The 20,729-nt window shown below is 42.3% G+C and overlaps 1 protein-coding gene across 1 annotated transcript in view; it reads right to left on the minus strand.

Moving 5' to 3' along the window:
* The window catches only part of PCCA (propionyl-CoA carboxylase alpha subunit), a 378,687-nt gene that overhangs the window by 251,976 nt on the left and 105,982 nt on the right, over positions 1–20,729 (minus strand). The window contains exon 7 of the mRNA XM_018056387.1: positions 20,410–20,541. Coding sequence (XP_017911876.1) covers positions 20,410–20,541 — 132 coding nt within the window. The remainder of the gene's footprint in view (positions 1–20,409; positions 20,542–20,729) is intronic.

A 20,729-nucleotide genomic window follows, 5' to 3' on the forward strand; every position in this document is an offset into this window, starting at 1 on the left:
GGCTTCTCTGTCCATGGGATTCTCCAGGCAAGAATACTGGAGTGGGTACCTGTTCCCTTCTCCACCGGAATCTTCCCAACCCAGGGATCGAACCAAGGTCTCCTGCATTGCAGGCAGATTCCTTACCATCTGAGCCACCAGGGAAGCCCTCCCTACAGGGCTAGAGGTAGAAAAACAATTCTTAGTAAAAAGAATTAAACCAACAAGAAAAAGACCTACAGTCATCAGGAAAAAATGGGCAAAGGATTAAATAAGAAGTTTACATTAAATGAAATTTAAAAGGGTAACATATAAAATATGTTCAACTTTAATCATAATTACGAGACAGTACTTTTCATCCACCAGTGTCTGAGAAGAGCCAAGAGCGGTGACCTGAAGGAGAATTAGCACTACTCTCCCTACTGGGTATAATGTTTTTAAAAAGAAACGGTCAGTATCTATCAAAAGTGTGAGGGCATACATCTTTCGACCCAGAAATTTCATTTTGGAGAAGTTATTCTACAGATACACTCACATGCATGCACAAAGAGACATATATAAAGACATTTATTATTTTCACTTGGTTGGTGGTCAGAAGGAAAAAAAAACCCAAAAACTTAAAAGGCCTTAACTAGGGAAACTGGTAAACGGGTACCATAAATGGTTCACATATCAACATGGAATACTACACAGCCTTTTAAACAAATGAGATTGCTCCATATGTTCTTATGCATCCATCTGTGCATTAATTAGGAAAATATTTACAGGGAAATACCACATGAAGTAGATTTTGCCCTCACGGAACATACAGCCAAATAAGAGAAACAGAAAAGAGAGTAAACAAATCCACTGAGACTTGAAATAAATGTTCCATGGAAACCAATAGTACAGAGGCAGCCAGTAAGAGGGAGAACCCATTTTAGAAAGATCGCTCAGACAGGGGGCTTCCGAAGCAAAATTTAAACTGAAACCCGAAGGGAACAGCAGTTAGCCACCATGGGAAGAATCAACAGAAAGAATTCTAGACAAAAGGAGCAACATGCATGAAAACCCTAGACTAGAAAGCTCGGTCGGTGCAGAAGCACAGTAAGGACGTGGCAGAAAAGGGCAGGAGGAAGCATCGATACAGGTAGAAGCTGTGGTCTGCTCTGACGGGACCTTATGGGATTCGGTCCTGGTCCAAATGCCTTGGCACTAGGCAGGAGAAAGATGGTTCAGGCTTAGGTTTCAAGAAGATGACTCTCACACACTAAAGAGATGCAAAATACGACATACACTGTGGGGGGAGAGGAAAGTTAGAGGACAATACACAGCATGTGACCTCATCTACATTAAGACAGAAAAACATACATCAGTGCTTATAAAAACTTACGTATGGACATATTAAAAAACTCAGCTTGAGTTACTGCTCAAAAATAGGATTGAGAGCTGGGGGAAAGGGGGAAATTTTACTTCTCATTGCATACCCTTAGTTTCACATTGAACTTTAAAAAAAAACCATAAAGATAAAAATTTAACACTACGTTCATAATTCAAAAATTAAATTAGGGCTTCCTTGATGGCTCAGTGGTAAAGAATCTACCTGCCAATACAGGGGACACGGGTTCGATCCCTGGTCTGGGAAGAGCTCACACACCAGGGGACACCTAAGTCCGCGTGCCACAACTACAGAGCCAGAGCTCAGAGCCTGGGAGCCGCGACGAGGAAAGCCACTGCAGTGAGAGGCTCAAGCACCACGACCAAGAGCAGCCCCGCTCACCGGAACTAGAGAAAGCCCGTGTACAGTGACAAAGATCCAGCGGAGCCGTAAATAAAACAAATCCTTTTTAGAAAGCCAATCTGTGTTATTCCAATTATCTAACTAGTGATTTCCAGAGCTGTTAACAAAATACAGTGGTGGAGGTGGTGGTTTAGTTGTTCAGTCCTGTCCAACTCTTGCGGCCCCATGGACGGTCCACCAGGCCCCTCTGCCCATGGATTTCTCCCAGGCAAGGATACTGGAGTGGGTTGCCATTCCTCCTCCAGGGGATCTTCCCGACCCAGCGATTGAATCTGCGTTTCCTGCACTGGCAGGTGAGTTCTTTACTGCTGAGCCACCAGGGAAGCCCCCCAGAATATAGTCTAATCCCAGTATCTGCTTCAAATCTGCATGACTTCTTGCTGCCTCGGAACCAAATCTCAGCTCCTTCACTGGGTTTCCATGCCTGTTCCTGTCATTCTGAGCCACCAGTCCATCCTAGTCTCTCTCCATCCCAACGCCAGGCACTCTCTCCAGCCTTTCCTCAGCCAACCTGGCTCAGCCAGAAACTCTATTCTTCTTCACCGCCTTCAGCAAACCAACTCACAGTACTGTATGTCCCACACTAGGCCCTGAAGGCACAGGACAGAACAAGAAAAGCTCCTCTGTAAGTAAAAAATTACAATATTACACCGCAGCCCTCATGTAATCTACAGCCTAGAGAAAAAGACACATCTTAACCATGCCTGCACGGCAGCTAAGAAATCAGTACCGAGAGGCGTGCTGCAGAAGCGAAGAGGGCACGTGACAACAGGGGATCTCGAACTCAAAAACGGTCTCAGGAGGCTTCTCAGACGTAGCGACTTTGAAAAGAGACCTAGGAAATGAAATCACGGTGGAACACAGTCAGGGAGACTGGGGCCTGAGAGTCAGCCCACTGCAGAGTGAGGCAAGGCCTCAGAAAAAAGCATGAACTCCAGCATAAGAGCAAGGAAATGAGGGGACTTGCTTTGGCAGCCTTTGGCAGACTTTTAGCATAGAATTTACTTATTATTTGTATATTGTCTTACCCTGTGTAGCCCCTGATCCCATTAAAATGTAAGCTCCAGGAGAGTAGAAATCTCTGTCCCGTTGGCTCAGCGATATACTTTCAGTGCCTAGAACATGCCTGGCACATGCAAGAAACAGCTGCTGAGTGAAAGAAGGAAAGAAGGAGTGGACAGATGACTTCTTTAGAAAGAGGTGAACGGGATCTGTGGAGTCCAGCCGGGAAGCGGCAGTCTAGAGGAGAGACAAACGACCATTTTCTCTTAAAGTGAGGGGTGCTTGCTTCGAGCCTCACCCAGACGTCACTCTCTTTAGAAAGCCTTTCCAGTCCTATGCCAGGTTAGGCATCATTGCCCTGTGATCACATTACACCCTGCCCCTCCATTAGGACGGCCCCTGCCGCACTTCATCTCCAGGAGCGACATGACTAGCTTGCTCGCTCTCTCTGCTGAATCCCCAGAGCTTAGCAAATCAACACATTACTTGTTGAATGAATAAACAACCATCCATCAGCCTCCAAAGAAACCAGTCTGTTGTGACAGGACGATCTCCTGAATGACTGACTCCAGTGCCAACAGCACTTCTCATCTCAGGAGCATCGATGTTAGAAGGGGGTGAACCTGTATCCAAGGAGACGGAGAGGCTTGTCCAAATTCCAGTATTTAAGTGACACACAGAAAAGGGTGTGCTGTACATTAATCTGGAGCACGGGCTCAAGAGCCAGACAGGCTCCAGTTTTGCCCTAACATTTTGATGAAATATTGTCAACACTGGGCAAAACCAACTCTGGGTATTTACCCTCACGTCTTAATTCTCTCTCAGTCAAGCGCTTTTCTCACTGCATCAGACAATTTCAAGTTTTGACATTTATGTTTTCAAAAAAAAAAAAAACCTGCTGTTAAAAACAAATATATAATGCTACCCATATAAGGATTTTAAAATAAACATTTCTTTAATTTTTTTAAAAAGTCAAACTTAACGTGGTAGTTAGCTTTCAAAATGAAGGGTCACAGTTTGCCAACAAAGGTCCGTCTAGTCAAGGCTATGGTTTTTCCAGTAGTCATCTATGGACGTGAGAGTTGGACTGTGAAGAAAGCTGAGTGCCGAAGAATTGATGCTTTTGAACTGTGGTGTTGGAGAAGACTCTTGAGGGCTACAAGGAGATCCAACTAGTCCATTCTAAAGGAGATCAGTCCTGGGTGTTCTTTGGAAGGAATGATGCTAAAGCTGAAACTCCAGCACTTTGGCCACCTCATGTGAAGAGTTGACTCATTGGAAAAGACTCTGATGCTGGGAGGGATTGGGGGCAGGAGGAGAAGGGGACAACAAAGGATGAGATGGCTGGATGGCATCAGTGACTCAATGGACGTGAGTCTGAGTGAACTCCAGGAGTTGGTGATGGACAGGGAGGCCTGGCGTGCTGTGATTCACGGGGTCACAAAGAATCGGACACGATTGAGCGACTAAACTGAACTGACTGACTAATCCTGATGACTTCAACTCAAGAGGTAGGAGAAATAATCCAATGACATCATTTGATTCTCCTCCTCAAGCAATAAAAATTCCTGTCATTCATTCTGTAATGCCAACCTGCCTTGAACTAAACTCAGTTTCTCAAGTCATTTAATGCATGGAAATACTGATGAGGGAAGCACTGGAGGAAAGCATTAAGCTATAAATTCTAAAGCAGCAGTTCCAGAAATGGAGAAAGACAAAAGAAGCCAACAGAACCAGTAACCATTTCTTTTACTCCTCTATTTCAGTACAACTTGCATTAAGCGAGCTTTATCATCCAACCCAAGAATAAAACCGTGAAAAATCCTGTTTTCCAGAGAATATGGTGGGAAGGGTAGGTGATGTTGCTATAAGCAAGTTAGTGAAAGTGAAATTGCTCAGTTGGGTCCGACTCCTTGTGACTCCATGGACTATAGCCTACCAAGTTCTTTCGTCCATGGAATTTCCCAGGCAAGAGTACTGGAGTGGGTTGCCATTCCCTTCTCCAGGGGATCTTCCTGACCCAGAGATTAAACCCAGGTCTCCTGCACTGCAGGCAGACACTTCACCGACTGAGCCACCAGGGAAGCCCCGAGTAAGCAGATCACAAACATGTAGAAAGAAGCTAAAAAAAACTGGCTGCCTTTTCTGCAAGCCTAATATACCTGCTGGGTTTGTTTCCCTGATAGCTCAGCTGGTAAAGAATCTGCCTGCAACGCAGGAGACTCCAGTTTGATTCCTGGGACGGAAAAATTCCCTAGAGAGGGGACAGGCTACCCACTCCAGTGTTCTTGGGCTTCCCTGCTGGCTCATACAGCAAAGAATCCACCTGCAATGCAGGAGACCTGGGTTCGATCCCTCAGTTGAGAAGATCTCCTGGATGAGGGCATTGCAACCCACTCCAGGGGAGAATCCCATGGACAAAGAAGCTTGGCAGGCCACAGTCCAGACGCAACTGAGCAGCTAACCACAGTGTACCTGTTGACGGTCTACAGCACCCACCTGTAAGGCAGTGAGGCTCAGTAGCTAAGAGCAAAGGTGCTGGGGCCAAAAGGCATGGGCTCCGATGAGGACTCATTGACAGTGTATGTGTTACCTACCAGTGTGCCTCTATGGAATTAGGTTTTCTCATCTGCAAGATGGACACAGTATCTCATAGGGATTATTGAAAAGATGAAACCAGTAACAGATGAAACATGCTAGAACAGAGTCTGGCAAGAAGTAAGCACTCAGGGTTGGCAATGTGATAAAATGGGCAGCCCGAACCCTCAACCCTCAAGTGTGGTTCTCTCCTACTTGGCCCTGGGTGTTCTATCACTCACTCTGAAACTGCATGATACAGAATACAGAACTAATACTGATGCTACAACACCACAAAAAATGTGTCTAGGGGAACCTCCAGCACACTTGCCTGGATCCACTGATCTGCGTACTCCTCCTAGTGGGTGATCGGGGCTGGTCTTGGGTGGGGAAGGGAGGGAAAATCTGTAGCTAAGATGCAGATTCAAATAGTCCTCCCCGACACTGAACACCCGATTCTTCCCTAGTGATGTTGGTGTCAAATACCACCTCCACCATCTGCCACTCAGACGCCACCTCTCCTCCCTCTCTCACCACAGTCTACTTACCAACCCCAAATTCTGGGCTCACTGGACCCAAGTCCTGCTACTCATCCATATGGGAAGCTATTTGGGAGTTTACTTATATCAGCTGGTTTTTGAAAAAAATGTGACTGCTTTTGAAGAAAAAAAAAACCACTGCTTCAAGACATTATGGGGAAATGTTATATCTGTGTACAAAAAGCTATACACTCTCAGTTCAATTCAGTTGCTCAGTCATGTCCAACTCTTTGCGACCCCACGGACTACAGGACACCAGGCTTTCCTGTTCATCACCAACTCCCGGAGCTTAATGGGCCCTCAAGTCATATACAAAAATAAAGCAGAACTTCCAACAATCCTGGCTTCAAGAAATAGGCTCCCGCTGATGATGTGTTTTCCAGATAACTCTGAGTCAAACAGAAGACTCTTTCTGCTTAATTTATTTGCAAATCTAAATTTTAGCACACATTTCTCTAATTATAAAGCACTGTAATAAACATGGCTGAATAAATCTTTGGTTTTTTTCCCCAAAATATAAAGCCTCTGTAGCATCATCAGGAAAGTTACTCTTGGTTTAGCAGGGAAAAAGGATACTGATGTCTAACAGTATACTTTTTGAATCCTAGGAAACAGCTTTTCTTTTTCGGTTTTTGTAATGATTCCCTTCATACCAATTTTTTGTACTTATTATTTGGCTCTACTAAAGCAAAAGTGCAGTGTTGAAAATCTAGCTAATGAGGTGATAAAAATAATTACTACTGTGAACCTATAGTATAAACCTCATTCAACTACGTTACCATAACTTTGAAATGCAATTATTACTATTCTCTCTTACAGAGCAACAGAAACTTGAACAAGTTTAATGAATATCCCAGGAAAAAGGTAGGTATTAGAACCAAACAAAGCAATTTAACCACTGGTGATTCCTCCCCCTGCTTCACCCCTGACATCTAAGGGATCATGAAATCTTCAACCTCCAGTGTTTCCCCACACGGCCTACTTGGCTCCATCCTAACATCTTACTTCAGGCCTCCATCATTTCTTGTCTGGATTAAAGGAAACGCATTCTAATTGGCCCACCAACCTCAAGCTTTGCACTGCTCTAATCCATTTTCCACATCACAAATCAAAATCAGTTCAGTTCAGTCGCTCAGTCGTGTCCGACTCTTTGCAACCCCATGAATCGCAGCATGCCAGGCCTCCCTGTCCATCACCAACTCTCGGAGTTCACTCAAACTCATGTCCATCAAGTCGGTGATGCCATCCAGCCATCTCATCCTCTGTCATCCCCTTCTCCTCCTGCCCCCAATCCCTCCCAGCATCAGAGTCTTTTCCAATGAGTCAGCTCTCTGCATGAGGTGGCCAAAGTACTGGAGTTTCAGCTTCAGCATCATTCCTTCCAAAGAAATCCCAGGGCTGATCTCCTTCAGAATGGACTGGCTGGATCTCCTTGCAGTCTTAGGGACTCTCAGGAGTCTTCTCCAACACCACAGTTCAAAAGCATCAATTCTTCAGCGCTCAGCTTTCTTCACAGTCCAACTCTCACATCCATACATGACCACTGGAAAAACCATAGCCTTGACTAGACAGACCTTTGTTGGCAAAGTAATGTCTCTGCTTTTGAATATGCTATATAGGTTGGGTCATAACTTTCCTTCCAAGGAGTAAGTGTCTTTTAATTTCATGTCTGCAATCACCATCTGCAGTGATTTTGGAGCCCAAAAAAATAAAGTCTGACACTGTTTCTACTGTTTCCCCATCTATTTCCCATGAAGTGATGGGACCAGATGCCATGATCTTCGTTTTCTGAATGTTGACCTTTAAGCCAACTTTTTCACTCTCCTCTTTCACTTTCATCAAGAGGCTTTTTAGTTCCTCTTCACTTTCTGCCATAAGGGTGGTGTCATCTGCATATCTGAGGTTATTGATATTTCTCCCGGCAATCTTGATTCCAGCTTGTGCTTCTTCCAGCCCAGTGTTTCTCATGATGTACTCTGCATAGAAGTTAAATAAGCAGGGTGACAATATACAGCCTTGATGTACTCCTTTTCCTATTTGGAACCAGTCTGTTGTTTCATGTCCAGTTCTAACTGTTGCTTCCTGACCTGCATATAAGTTTTCTAATTCCACAATTTTGATCATGTTAGCTCTTCTACATGAAACCAGAGACTCCCAAATCCACAAAAATGATGCCCCAGCACAGCATTCGAGGTCACACGTGGGCTCAGTCACTCAGTCGTGTCTGACTCTGCAACCCTACGGACTGTAGCCCGCCAGGCTCCTCTGCCCGTGGGATTTCCCAGACAAGAATACTGGAGTGGGTTGCCGTTTCCTCCTCCAGGGGAATCTTCCCGACCCAGGGATCAAACCCGCCTCTCCTGTGTCTCCTGTACTGCAAGTGGATTCTTTCCCACCGAACCACCAGGGAAGCCCTGAGACCACACATATCTAGATCCTAAGTATCTGTTCAGCCCCGTCTTACTACAGCCCCTCACAGGGCATCCCTGCAGTTTTTTAAAGCTCCTGTGGTTGCCCAGCTCTGACAAGGTATTTTCACTGACCATAATGCTATATTTCCATCATTAGCCTGACTTTTTTAGCTAACTCATTGTTACTCAGACTTCAGCTATCACTTAAATATCCTTCCTGTGGAAGTCTGAAACGGGGTTAGGGGCCCCTCCTACATGGGCCCCATGCACTCTTAGCCTCACGTTATTAAAATGTATTAAACTGCCTGTCTACTTGTCTCCCTAAGGGGAGCTGAAGCTCTTTGAATTCAGGGTCTCTGGCTGGTTGTTTTGTTGTTGTTGCTGCTGTTTTGGCTAAACAAGTAGTTGGGGTTCCAACCCTGTCTACCGGTGGCTTCAGAAAAACACTCTTCATTCTGTTCTCAAGCCCCTGAGATCTAGTTAATAAGATACTGAATACAATGAAAGGCAAATACTTGATACCAGATGAGGAGCTGAATACTTGACTACTTTAAGTAACACTTGAAAATAACACTAGTTTCTCTCTCATGAAAAGAACAACTCAAGGACAAGACAAAAGGAAATTATTCCAGAAGACTCCTTAAGTACAACACACAATGGTTTAAAAGAATATAGTAAACCATCTCCATGGAACCTCCAAGTAACATTCAGTTATTCAAATAGAAAAGGAATAAATGTTTTAAAGAGAGATATAACAAACTGAAACCACATTAATCTACTCAAGCACTTGGAAGGGAAAAAGGTAGAATATAGTTGCCGAGAAAAAGAACTGCCTTAAAAATACCACAAATCAATGGGGAGAAGAAAGAATGGATTTTAAAAAGATGGAATTATCTATAATTAGCACTATAGTCTTCCAGTGCAAGAGTACTGCTTAATGCAGTTGCTAAAACTACAAGGTATTCCAAAAATTTACACTATTTATCTGCATCAGCAAACCTCTATCTGCATAGACACCATCAAAAACAATCTTTTACCTAACAAATCTAAATTACACAATGTGAAGAGTAGTGAAGTTTCAAATTAAAGTGGAGTTACTACAGGCTTCTAAAATAATCAAATTTAAAAGAAAAAAATGTATTGCTTCTTATATCAGAAAGAATTAAAAGCAAACTAGAAATAAAACTAGTATTAAAATTTATCTGAAAAACAAAAGGGCATTCCATAAAATTATTTTCAAAATATTTATCTGAAAACTATATCCTATAGATTCAATTGCAGCTTAACAAATTCATTCAGACAAGTGGTGTTTGGAACTGTACACCACAGTCAAAGCTACACAGGCAATGAAAATCCATCATTATTTAAGAGTATTAAGAGGATCTTAAAAATCACCTAAGGCATACAAGGAGACAATAGTGAAAAACAGTGGATTTCTTTTCCTCAACTTTCTACTTTTCCCTATTTTTCTAATGAACAGAGGTTGGAAATTCATATACAGTTTGTCGAATGAAGCCTCCTTGAAAAGAAAACCAAGAACACCCGTTGAAGAAGCAAAACCAAGTTTACAATTAGTAACACCTACTACAGTAAAAGGCACTATCATTTTCAGGCAATTCTGGAGGTTTCACTGGGATCAGTTCAAGGCCTGCTAAAAGCCATAGAGCCCCCCACCCAGGGATCTCCTCAACCACAATATGGAGAAAAATTTCACACTGGAGAAAGCTCCAAAAATATCAACATTTTAAAGTCCATAAGATCAAGTTCACTAGGAAGCAGACGAGCATGGGACCTACAAGTTCACCTTCATGCAGGCTCCAGGAGCCACTGAGTTCAGAAGGTCTCAAGGGTGTTCAAACAAGACAAAATCTACATTGAAACCCTATCAAAACCTTGAGGACTTTCCTCTGTTTTTTGTCTGTGGGAGTCTGGGGCTGGTAGATCTCCCTTCCAAATGCTCAACCACCAAGGCCCTGCACAGAGCCAGGTCTCTGATTAGAGATGGCCAACCATGATTTGATAAGCCAGTATAAGATGTTCATGAAAGGTCTGCCTCAGCCTGCCTGTGCTGTGAGTCAGACTACTTCTCCTCAAACATATTAAATCTGTAACTCAAACTCTAGTTCTTATCTTTCTCCATGGCATGATTTCACCAAGCATAATTTAGAATTACAACAGATTATTTTGAAAGCTTTTGGTATGAGTGGTTCATCTGAGAGGCACCTTAGGGTTTTAAAAACAGGGGCACAAACTCTCAAACATCCAGAGTTTTTGCATTTTTTAAATCAACATGAAGAAGCTTCCAGAAGAAATTCAAATGCCAAATCTGTTTCCTTATGAAATTCACAGGGAAGACAAGATTCACAGAGAACAGCAAAGGCACAGAAAAAGCCAAATGAAAAATGTAAAAAACTTAAAACTCTCTCAAACCTACTGGTCTTTATCCTGCTCTTCCTGTTTCTCTATTCTGTGCTCCTCCGCTTTCCCTGCCCTGTTCTTCCTTCCCCTGACTTGTTCCCCTTTTCTCCTGGCTGACCAGAAACTTGTCAAATGAGGGCAAGTCCCTATGGCTGAAGTAAACCTCGATCTCATTCTGAACTGAGAGGCAGTATCAAAGATTTCCCAAAGCCTCCACAAAATAGAAGTTTACAGAGAAACAGAGTATTCTAGGAGTGTATAATCTAAGGTACCCAAGTTTATATCAACTGGTTCATACTGGTAGCAAGAGCCTCAGGCAGAAAATATTGGATTAACGGGGAGAAGAGGAAGACCCTGAAAGTGACTAACCAAACAGAAACAGAGGTTTAGAAAAACTGTACATGATGGGCAAGGTCTTTGGGAGACTACCACCAAAATCTGCCCTGTGAAGTTCTGTTGGACGCTACTGCAGTTCTGCTGGCAGAGAGAGCAAAGTCCTCTGGAGATGTCAGAGATGGCCACTTTAATGCCCTTAGACAGAAATCAAGAGGAGATCCTGAAGCACTTGCAACCCCAGCTCTCTCTTCATGTTTTGTGAGCAGTCTTAAACCAGAAATGGGAAATTTCATGAATAAAAACTGGATGGAAAACAGCCACATTTTCAGGTCTTCAATTTCATACTATACATTTTAAAGGAACCTCAAAACAAAAGGAGAATAAGGCCCAGAATAAACTAATGCCCTTACAGATAAAATCAGATGCTTCCATTCCAGATATTAATATAGTCTTCTGATAAAGACACCAGCAGATTTTGTAACCAGAAGTGACAATCAGTAAACAATTGCTCGAAATTAGCCAAGAAAATGAAGGAAAAAACTGTAACTGTTTCAAAAGTGAACCAAATACCCATTTCACCCATCAACTCAAAGGAGAAATTTCATTAATTACTAATTATTGATACTGCTGGTACACTATCAACCTTAAACACCACCATTGTTACACAGCCCTCTCTGAGTGTCAACAAAGTACTCAGATAATGGGTATCTCTAATACTTGTCACATTTTCCATATGCCAGTACCCAGCTTTGAATCTTTACTCAAGGAACATTCTGGAGAAGGAAATGGCAACCCATTCCAATATTCTAGACTGGAAAATCCCATGGACAGAGGAGCCTGACAGGCTACTGTCCATGGGGTTGCAAAGAGTTGGACACACCTGAGCAACTTCACTTCTCCTTTCTCCTATGAGACACTACACTCACTGACTCATAAGAAAGAATGCAAATAGAATTTTTAGATCAGATGCTCTCCTAATGACCTCTTCCTTGAACTGCTGAGGACTATTACTCATCAAGACAAAATTAATTTGGACTCCAAGCCCAAACTGAATATCTCAAGGCCAGATTTCTTGTTCTATATATATATTTACTTATGTATATAAACATACAATTATACTGGCAGGAGGGCTGAATAGATCAAGGTTCAGAAAACCACTACCCAAATGCTGGGCTTTCCTGATGGCTCAGATGGTAAAGAATTTGCCTGCCATGAAGGAGACCTGAGTTCAATTCCTGGGTAAAGAAGATCTCCTGGAAAAGGTTACCCACTTGAGTATTCCTGCCTGGAGAATTCCATGGACAGAAGAGCCTGAGGGACTACAATTCACAGAGTCACAGAGAGCAGGACACGACTGAGTAACTAATACATTCAGACTCTCTGAGATGAGAATGTGAGGAAGGACTAAAACCCAACAGCTGACAGCCTAATCAAGAAAACACTTATCATGCTCTTCTTGGGGTCTTTCAAGGCTGCAATCAAGGCATGGGCCAGACGGCACTTTCATTTAGAGGCTCAAATGGGGACAAATTCAACATCATTCAGGGGACTGGCAGAATTTATTTCCTTGTGGCTGGAGAACTGATGGCCCCACCTTTCTGCTGGCTCGGAATGGAGGTCACCTTCATTTCGATCCTCGGAAGGGGTCTGCCGTTCACTGCCATGTGGGTTTCCTCAATACGGCTGCCTTCATCGTCAAGCCAACACCTAGAATCTGTTCTCTCATCTCTCAGAAAGGAGTCTTTTAGGATAAAACACAATTACACAATTATATTTCACCACCTTTGTGATGAAATTAATCAAGGGAGTGAAGTAATTAATTAAGGGAGTGACATGCCATCACCCTTTGCCATAGTCTCTGAGTGAGGGAGGTGAAGCAAACTGAAGAACAGGGGATTACATAAAGGCGTGAATGCCTGGAAGGTCCTCAAAAACTTTAACACAGGATTATCATTATGACTCAGCAATTCTACTCCTGAGTATATATCCAAAAGAACTTCAAACAGATATTCAACAATATACCTGCACACAAATGTTCACAGCAACAATATCCACAATCACCAAAAACTAAAAATAATTCAAATGTTCACTAACCAATTACAAACACATTTCCTACAGAAACAATAACCAAATGCATTCTTTTTTTTTTTCCAAATGCATTTCTTACAACAACAAAAACAAGCCAAAAAAAAAAAACGCCACAAAAATATCCCAGTGGTATTGTCATGCAAGGGAATATTATTCATCCATAAAATCAGGGATGAAATACTGATGCATGCTACAACATGAATCCTGTATTCTGCTTCACTTACTATTAAGCATTTCTAAAGTTATTTTCATATACAGTATTTATAGCTATAGAAGATTTATTTAATTTCCTAGTAGGTTCAAATTCTCTGGTGAAATTCTTTATATGTTTAGCTATTTTCTCCACACTTCCCCCAAAGTTCTTTAACACAGTAGTCATACTTATTTTACAGTCTTTTCAGCCAATTTTAGTATCTAGAGAGACAGCACATGCGGGTCGATTCTAATGTCCATTTTACTGTTTCTCTTGGTTTTTATTAGTTGGGTGATCCCCTCTTTTGGTGTGTCTAATAAATAGGCACTAAATGACAGATAATTTATATACAACGGTATGTGTATAAAATGTATCTCCTAGACCACTATTCATCCAACAAATCTTGAGTCAACGCTCACTGTGTGCCAGGTACCATGCGCAAGTGATACGGTAAAGAACAGAGCCCAACCTCTGCTAGCAAGCAGCATACTAGCCAGAAGCAGATGCTCGACCCACCTCTACAATGGGCAAAAGGGCTACGAAATGAACTTGCTGCTACATATCTGACCCCTGTTACCTCTTCTCTCTCCCTTCATCACTCCAGTCACGTAATTCCATACCGTTTGTTCTTTAACCTCATTACTTTGGCACTTGTGAACAGTTTCTACTCAGTAAACCTTGTTTCTCTCCCTGATCATCACACGACACGCCCTGTGACACCATGCAAAACCTCGTTAAAACTGTGAATAAACTCTACCCTAGAGCATGCCCTTTCCCCGTTCCCTGCCCTATGCTTCTTATTTTTTGTGTATTGTTTGTCTCCTTCTATAGCGTATGTTCTATGAGGGCAGGAATAGTTTGGTGGTTTTGGTCTCTTTTGATCCCTACTATATCCATGCACTTAAAACAATGTTAGACAAACAGCATGCACTATGTTAAATATCTACTGAATAGATGAGTAAATAGTTTTAAACTTGATAAATGAAGTATAGGCTTGTTGTTGTTCAGTCACTAAGCTGGGTCCAACTCTTAGCAACACCACTGTCTGACGCTGTCTTTCACCCCAGGCTGCCCTATCCACTATCTCCTGGAGTTCACTCAAACTCATGTCCGTTGAATCGCTGATACCACTCAACCAACTGATCCTCTGTAGCCCCCTTCTCCTCCTACCTTCGGTCTTTGCTACTGAGTCAGCTCTTAGCATCAGACAGCCAAAGTGTTGGAGTTTCAGCTTCAGCATCAGTCCTTCCAATGAATATTCAGGACTGATGTCCTTTAGGATGGACTGGTTTCACCTCCATGCTGTCCAAGAGACTCTTAAGGGTCTTCTCCAGCACCATGGTTAGAAAGCATCAACTCTTTGGCACTCAGCCTTCTTTATGGTCCAACTCTCACATCTATACATGACCACTGGAAAACCATAGCTTTGACTATACCGAACTTTGTCAGCAAAGTCATGTCTCTACTTTTTAATATGCTGTCTAGGTTGGTCATAGCTTTTCTTCCAAGGAGCAAACATCTTTTCATTTTGTGCTGTCTACAGTGATTTTGGAGCCCAAGAAAATAAAATTTGGCACTGTTTCCACGTTTTCCCCATCTATTTGCCATGAGGTGATGGGACTGCTGCTGCTGCTACTGCTAAGTCGCTTCAGTAGTGTCCAACTCTGTGCGACCCCATAGACGGCGGCCCACCAGGCTCCCCTGTCCCTGGGATTCTCCAGGCAAGAACACTGGAGTGGGTTGCCATTGCCTTCTCCAATGCATGAAAGTGAAAAGTAAAAGTGAAGTCGCTCAGTATCCCATGATCTGTTTTTTGAATACTGCATTTTAGGCCAGCCTTTTCACTCTCCTCTTTCACCTTCATCAAGAGGTTCTTTAGTTTCTCTTCACTTTCTGCCATAAAGGTGGTGTCACCTGCATATCTGAGGTTATTGATATTTCTCCCGGCAATCTTGATTCCAGCTTGTGCTTCATCCAGCCCAGCATTTCGCATGATGTATTCTGCATACAAGTTAAATAAGCAGAGAGACAACATACAGCCTTGACGTACTCCTTTCCCAATTTTGAACCAGTCTGTTGTTCCATGTTTGGTTCTACCTGTTGCTTCTTGTCCTGCATACAGTTTTCTCAGGAGACTGTTATTTTCTCAGGTGACCTGTTATTCCCATCTCTTGAAGAATTCTCCATAGTTTACTGTGATCCACACAGTCAAAGGCTTTCACACAGTCAACGAAACAAAAGTAAATGATTCCCTAGAATTCCCATGCTTTTTCTATGATCCAGCAGTTACTGGCAATTTGATCTCTGGTTCCTCTGCCATTTTGAAATCCAGGTTGTATATCTGGAAGTTCTTGGTTCACCTACTGCTAAAGTCTAGCGTGAAGAATTCTGACCATAATTTTTCTAGCATTGGAAATGACTACAATTGTATGACAATTTGAACATTCTTTGGCATTGCCTTTTTTTGACGTTGGAATGAAAACTAACCTTTTCCAGTCTTGTGGCCACTGCTGAGTTTTCCAAATTTGCTGGCGGATAGAGTCCAGTACTTGAACAGCATCATCTTTTAGGATATGAGATAGCTCAACTGGAATTCTATCATCTCCACTAGGGTAATTCAGGGAAAATATATAGTAGAGGACCGAATCTCATACATACAGTCAAGCAATGCCTCTGTGAGAAACGCTATGTTTAAGCCATGACCTAAACCATGTGGAGAAGACAACCAATAGCAAAGACTGAAGCAGAATCAACACGCCCATGTTAGAACTAGGCACAGAAGTTTCAAAAATCTGAACGATGTCACAGGAGACTGGCTCATTCGATGCAAAGAGCAAGCTGACACAGTTTCAGTTTGAAGAGACAAACACAGGAGACCTATTCAAAGGATTTAAATCAGTGATCACTGAAGAGTTTCTAAGCACAAGCATATGATCAAATCAGGATATGTGAAACATCACTTAAGTTTTAGTGTCAAAAAGTAACTGAATGGGACCAAGACTGGCTACAAGGAGAGGACTTAGAAGGTTGGTGAAGTAATCCAGTCTATACAATGTTAGCTGGAACCTGGAGTTAGCATGAGGACCAAAAAAAAAAGTAACAGATCAGAAAGATATTTAAGTAATTCTCTTCAGCAATATTTATCAAGAACTCCTCAGTTCCTAGCTGGTGAAATGCTGGCATTTTCCCAGGCAGGGAAGAATGAAAAATGAGAAGCTTATACTAGGAGTCAGCAAACTTTTTCCTGAATAGGCCAGCTAGTAAATATTCCAGGCTTTGTGGGTCGCTGATACAGTTATTCAACTCGGCCATCATCACAGCAAAGCAGTCACAGACGCTTGTAAAGGAAAAAGCATGGCTGTGTCCCAATAAAATTTTATTTACAAAAACAGGTGTTCATGGAGCCACCAAAAGGCAGTCCGTGGCTAGAGAGAAGAGGATGAGGTGGGCTTCCAACTTGTTACTTTTATGGTGTCTCAATGTCATCAGGTCAACTTGTCTAAGAAGCAACTCGATATGCAGTTCCAAGATGATATCTTTTGGGGGGCTCCAAAATCACTGCAGATGGTGACGGCAGCCATGAAATTAAACGACACTAGCTCCTTGGAAGAAAAGTTATGACCAACCTCAGTTCAGTTCAGTCGCTCAGTCGTGTCCGACTCTTTCCAACCCCATGAATCGCAGCACGCCAGGCCTCCCTGTCCATCACTAACTCCCAGAGTTCACTCAAACTCACATCCATCGAGTCAGTGATGCCATCCAACCATCTCATACTCTGTTGTCCCCTTCTCCTCCTGCCCCCAATCCCTCACAGCATCAGAGTCTTTACCAGTTCTGCAACTTAGGAAGAACTAAAACCACAGTGCCCAAAGGAGACACGAATGAAAACCTGATTTCCCTCATAGAAGCTCAGAAAGACTTAGAACAAAGGCACCAGGGACTTTTAAAGGTGAGGCTGAAGTAGGGAGTTTTGATAAAAATCTGCAAAACCATTACTGAATGGCATTAACCCGAGGAGAGTACAATCACCAAGCAGTTCATTTTTCTCTCACCACCACCCTCAATCTCACTTAAACCTAGCTCCCCATCTGGAGATGACCAGGCTGATCCTGTTGTGTTCCAGTCACATTCAAGTATGAGTTCAAGCTTGTTTTCAAGTATTTAAAAGAGCCAATAAGAACTGAAATGAAACTTTCACATCACAGACAGCTGTTTCTCTCTGAGCAGGCCCCATTTCAACCTCAGGAGCTGGAATGCAGCCTTTCAGGTTTTTTGTGGTTTTTTTTAACTACTTTCCTTGTTCTTTAAGTCCATCTAGTCAAAGCTATGGTTTTTCCAGTAGTCATGTATGGCTGTGAGAGTTGGACTATAAAGAAAGCTGAGCACCGAAGCATTGATGTTTTTGAACTCTGGTGTTGGAGAAGACTCTTGAGAGTCCCTTGGACTGGGAAGGAGAGCCAACCAGTCCATCCTAAAGGAGATCAGTCCTGAATACTCATTGGAAGGACTGATGCTGTAGCTGAAACTCCATTACTTTGGCCACCTGATGCAAAGAACTGACTCATTTGAAAAGACCCTGATGCTCGGAAAGATTGAGGGTGGAAGGAGGAGGGGACGACAGAGGATGAGGTGGTTGGATGGCCTCACCGACTCAATGGACATGAGTTTGAGTAGACTCCAGGAGTTGGTGATGGACAGGGAGGCCTTGCGTGCTGGAGTCCATGGGGACACAAAGAGTAGGACACGACTGAGCAACTGAACTGAACTGAAGAGACAAACAGGTTTGAGATCTGAAGCCATAAAAATAAGTTATATTGCTTAGAATGAGTCTGTACAATAAGAGAAAACTCAAAATAAAATCAACATTTAAGACAAAATTAGGAAGAAAAATCAGCATGAATGCTAAGAATGAAGCATTTAAACAAGCCAAGAATACAAACACAAAACTAGAACTAAGAGTAATGTGCCAGAAGTATTTCAAGAAGCAAAGAGTGGCCAAGAGACAGAAAGGCTTTGAAAAGATAGAGGTAAGTATACACTGTACAAATGAGGCTTAAAGCTCAACATTCAGAAAACGAAGATCATGGCATCTGGTCCCATCACTTCATGGGAAATAGATGGGGAAACAGTGGAAACAGTGTCAGACTTTATTTTTCTGGGCTCCAAAATCACTGCAGATGGTGACTACAGCCATGAAATTAAAAGACGGTTACTCCTTGGAAGTAAAGTTATGACCAACCTAGATAGCATATTCAAAAGCAGAGACATTACTTTGCCAACAAAGGTCCGTCTAGTCAAGGCTACGGTTTTTCCTGTGGTCATGTATGGATGTGAGAGTTGGACTGTGAAGAAAGCTGAGTGCTGAAGAATTGATGCTTTTGAACTGTGGTGTTGGAGAAGACTCTTGAGAGTACCTTGGACAGCAAGGAGATCCAACCAGTCCATCCTAAAGGAGATCAGTCCTGGGTGTTCTTTGGAAGGACTGACGTTAAAGCTGAAATTCCAATACTTTGGCCACTTCACGCGAAGAGCTGACTCATTGGAAAAGACCCTGATGCTGGGAGGGATTGGGGGCAGAGGAGAAGGGGACGACAGAGGATGAGATGGCTGGATGGCATCACCAACTCGATGGATGTGAGTCTGAGTGAACTCTGGGAGTTGGTGATGGACAGGGAGGCCTGGGGTGCTGCGATTCATGGGGTCGCAAAGAGTTGGACACGACTGAGTGACTGAACTGAACTGAACACAGTGTAACATATGTATGACATGACATGTTAGCACATAAAGTTCTCTTGATCTTTAATCTCTGAAATTAAATTGTGTGAGTTGCTGTGTAAGTGCCCAAAACTACTGGGGAAATCCGTGTCCTACTTACACTTTTTATAGACCAGTCGCTGAGGACAGTTTTATATTGTAAACAATCACTGATATTTAGTCAACTATAAAACTGTCTTAAAGCAGTTCTTATTTTGTACTGTCTTTATTTTTACCTGCTATTTTTCTGTGTACTTTAGGACCCACATACTTGGGAAAAGGAATACTCTAGATATTAACAGATATTAATAAGAATACTTCCTGGTTGCTTAAAAAAAAAAATACACACACATATCACACACTGCATTTTGTGAGAGGGAACGGTTGCCAGTAACCTTCGCAAAAAAATTTCAGTGGGAATGAGGAAAGGAGAAAGATGTAGACTACAGCTAAGGGGTAAAGTGTGAAAACAAAAGCAAGTGAGGACAATTCTTCTAAGGCTGTGAAAGGACGGAGAACTAGGGCAGCAGCCCTAGTTTATGGAGGACGGGAAATATCTTATTCATTGTAAGACGAAAGAAGAAAAAAAAAATGGATGATTATGTATTAAGGTAAATACAGACAAAACGTTGAGGATATTTCCTAATCAGGGGTCCAGCTTGCTAACTATCCTGTAATGCGTGAAATAACCCAGCACAATGATGAAGAATTGCCCAGTTCAGAAAGGGCAATAAGAAACACTGAGATGAAAAGGTCTTGCAAACTAATTCAAATTGCAAGGTGAAAGTCTACAAAGAGACTCTTTTCTCATGAGAAAAAAAATGAGTTAATTTTTCCTTGATGGTGGGGAGAAGTGCAGAGAGGGAGGGAAGACATACACTCTGACTTCTGCCCTTCTTCCTTAGAAGCCTTCAGCTGCTGCAGAAGCTGTTGAGGAGATGTCCTTGGGATCTACAGCAACACACAGCTATAGTACGACTTATGTTTTATGCATATGGACAGGAGCTCAATGGAAAGACACAGCAACATCATGTTTCAAACATTAAAGAAAAACCACCAAAAAATGAAATCCATATAGGTAACAGCACATTTCTTTATCACCAAGTTTTCTCCTGTGAAAGTTAAATACTCATTAAATACAATGCTTAAGTGGCTTCTTCCTCTTTTTAACTTGTGCCATTCAAAATAATCCAAGTGTAAACAACACGGATTTTTTTTTTAATCCAACACGAATATTTTAAAAAGCAAAAACTGCATTTTATCTTACACTTTGGACAAAATGTTTGGTCTCAGGACATGTACTGGAAAGATTAGAGTAAAACAGTTTCTCACCTTGACCACTCCATCAAAGCCAGGGATTGTGTTAACCTTTGCTTTCTTAGCTAATAATTTGCTTTCAATCTTGTCACCCATGGCTTGAATAGCATGCGTATCAGGTCCAATGAAAATGACATCTTCTGCTGCCTGTGGAGAAAAGCAAGTAGAAATTTGTAACAAAAACATTACAGTGCTTGATATGGAGTCACAGTTTCATAATAAAAACCCATATGTATACTTACTAGTTACTCACAGACCATAAACAACTTAAAAGCAAGCATCTGAGCCAACATGTTACAATATATGATACAGTATTTCATATAGTATAAGTGTGC

Source organism: Capra hircus, chromosome 12 (assembly GCF_001704415.2).
Source record: "Capra hircus breed San Clemente chromosome 12, ASM170441v1, whole genome shotgun sequence".
NCBI classification, from domain to species: domain Eukaryota; kingdom Metazoa; phylum Chordata; class Mammalia; order Artiodactyla; family Bovidae; genus Capra; species Capra hircus.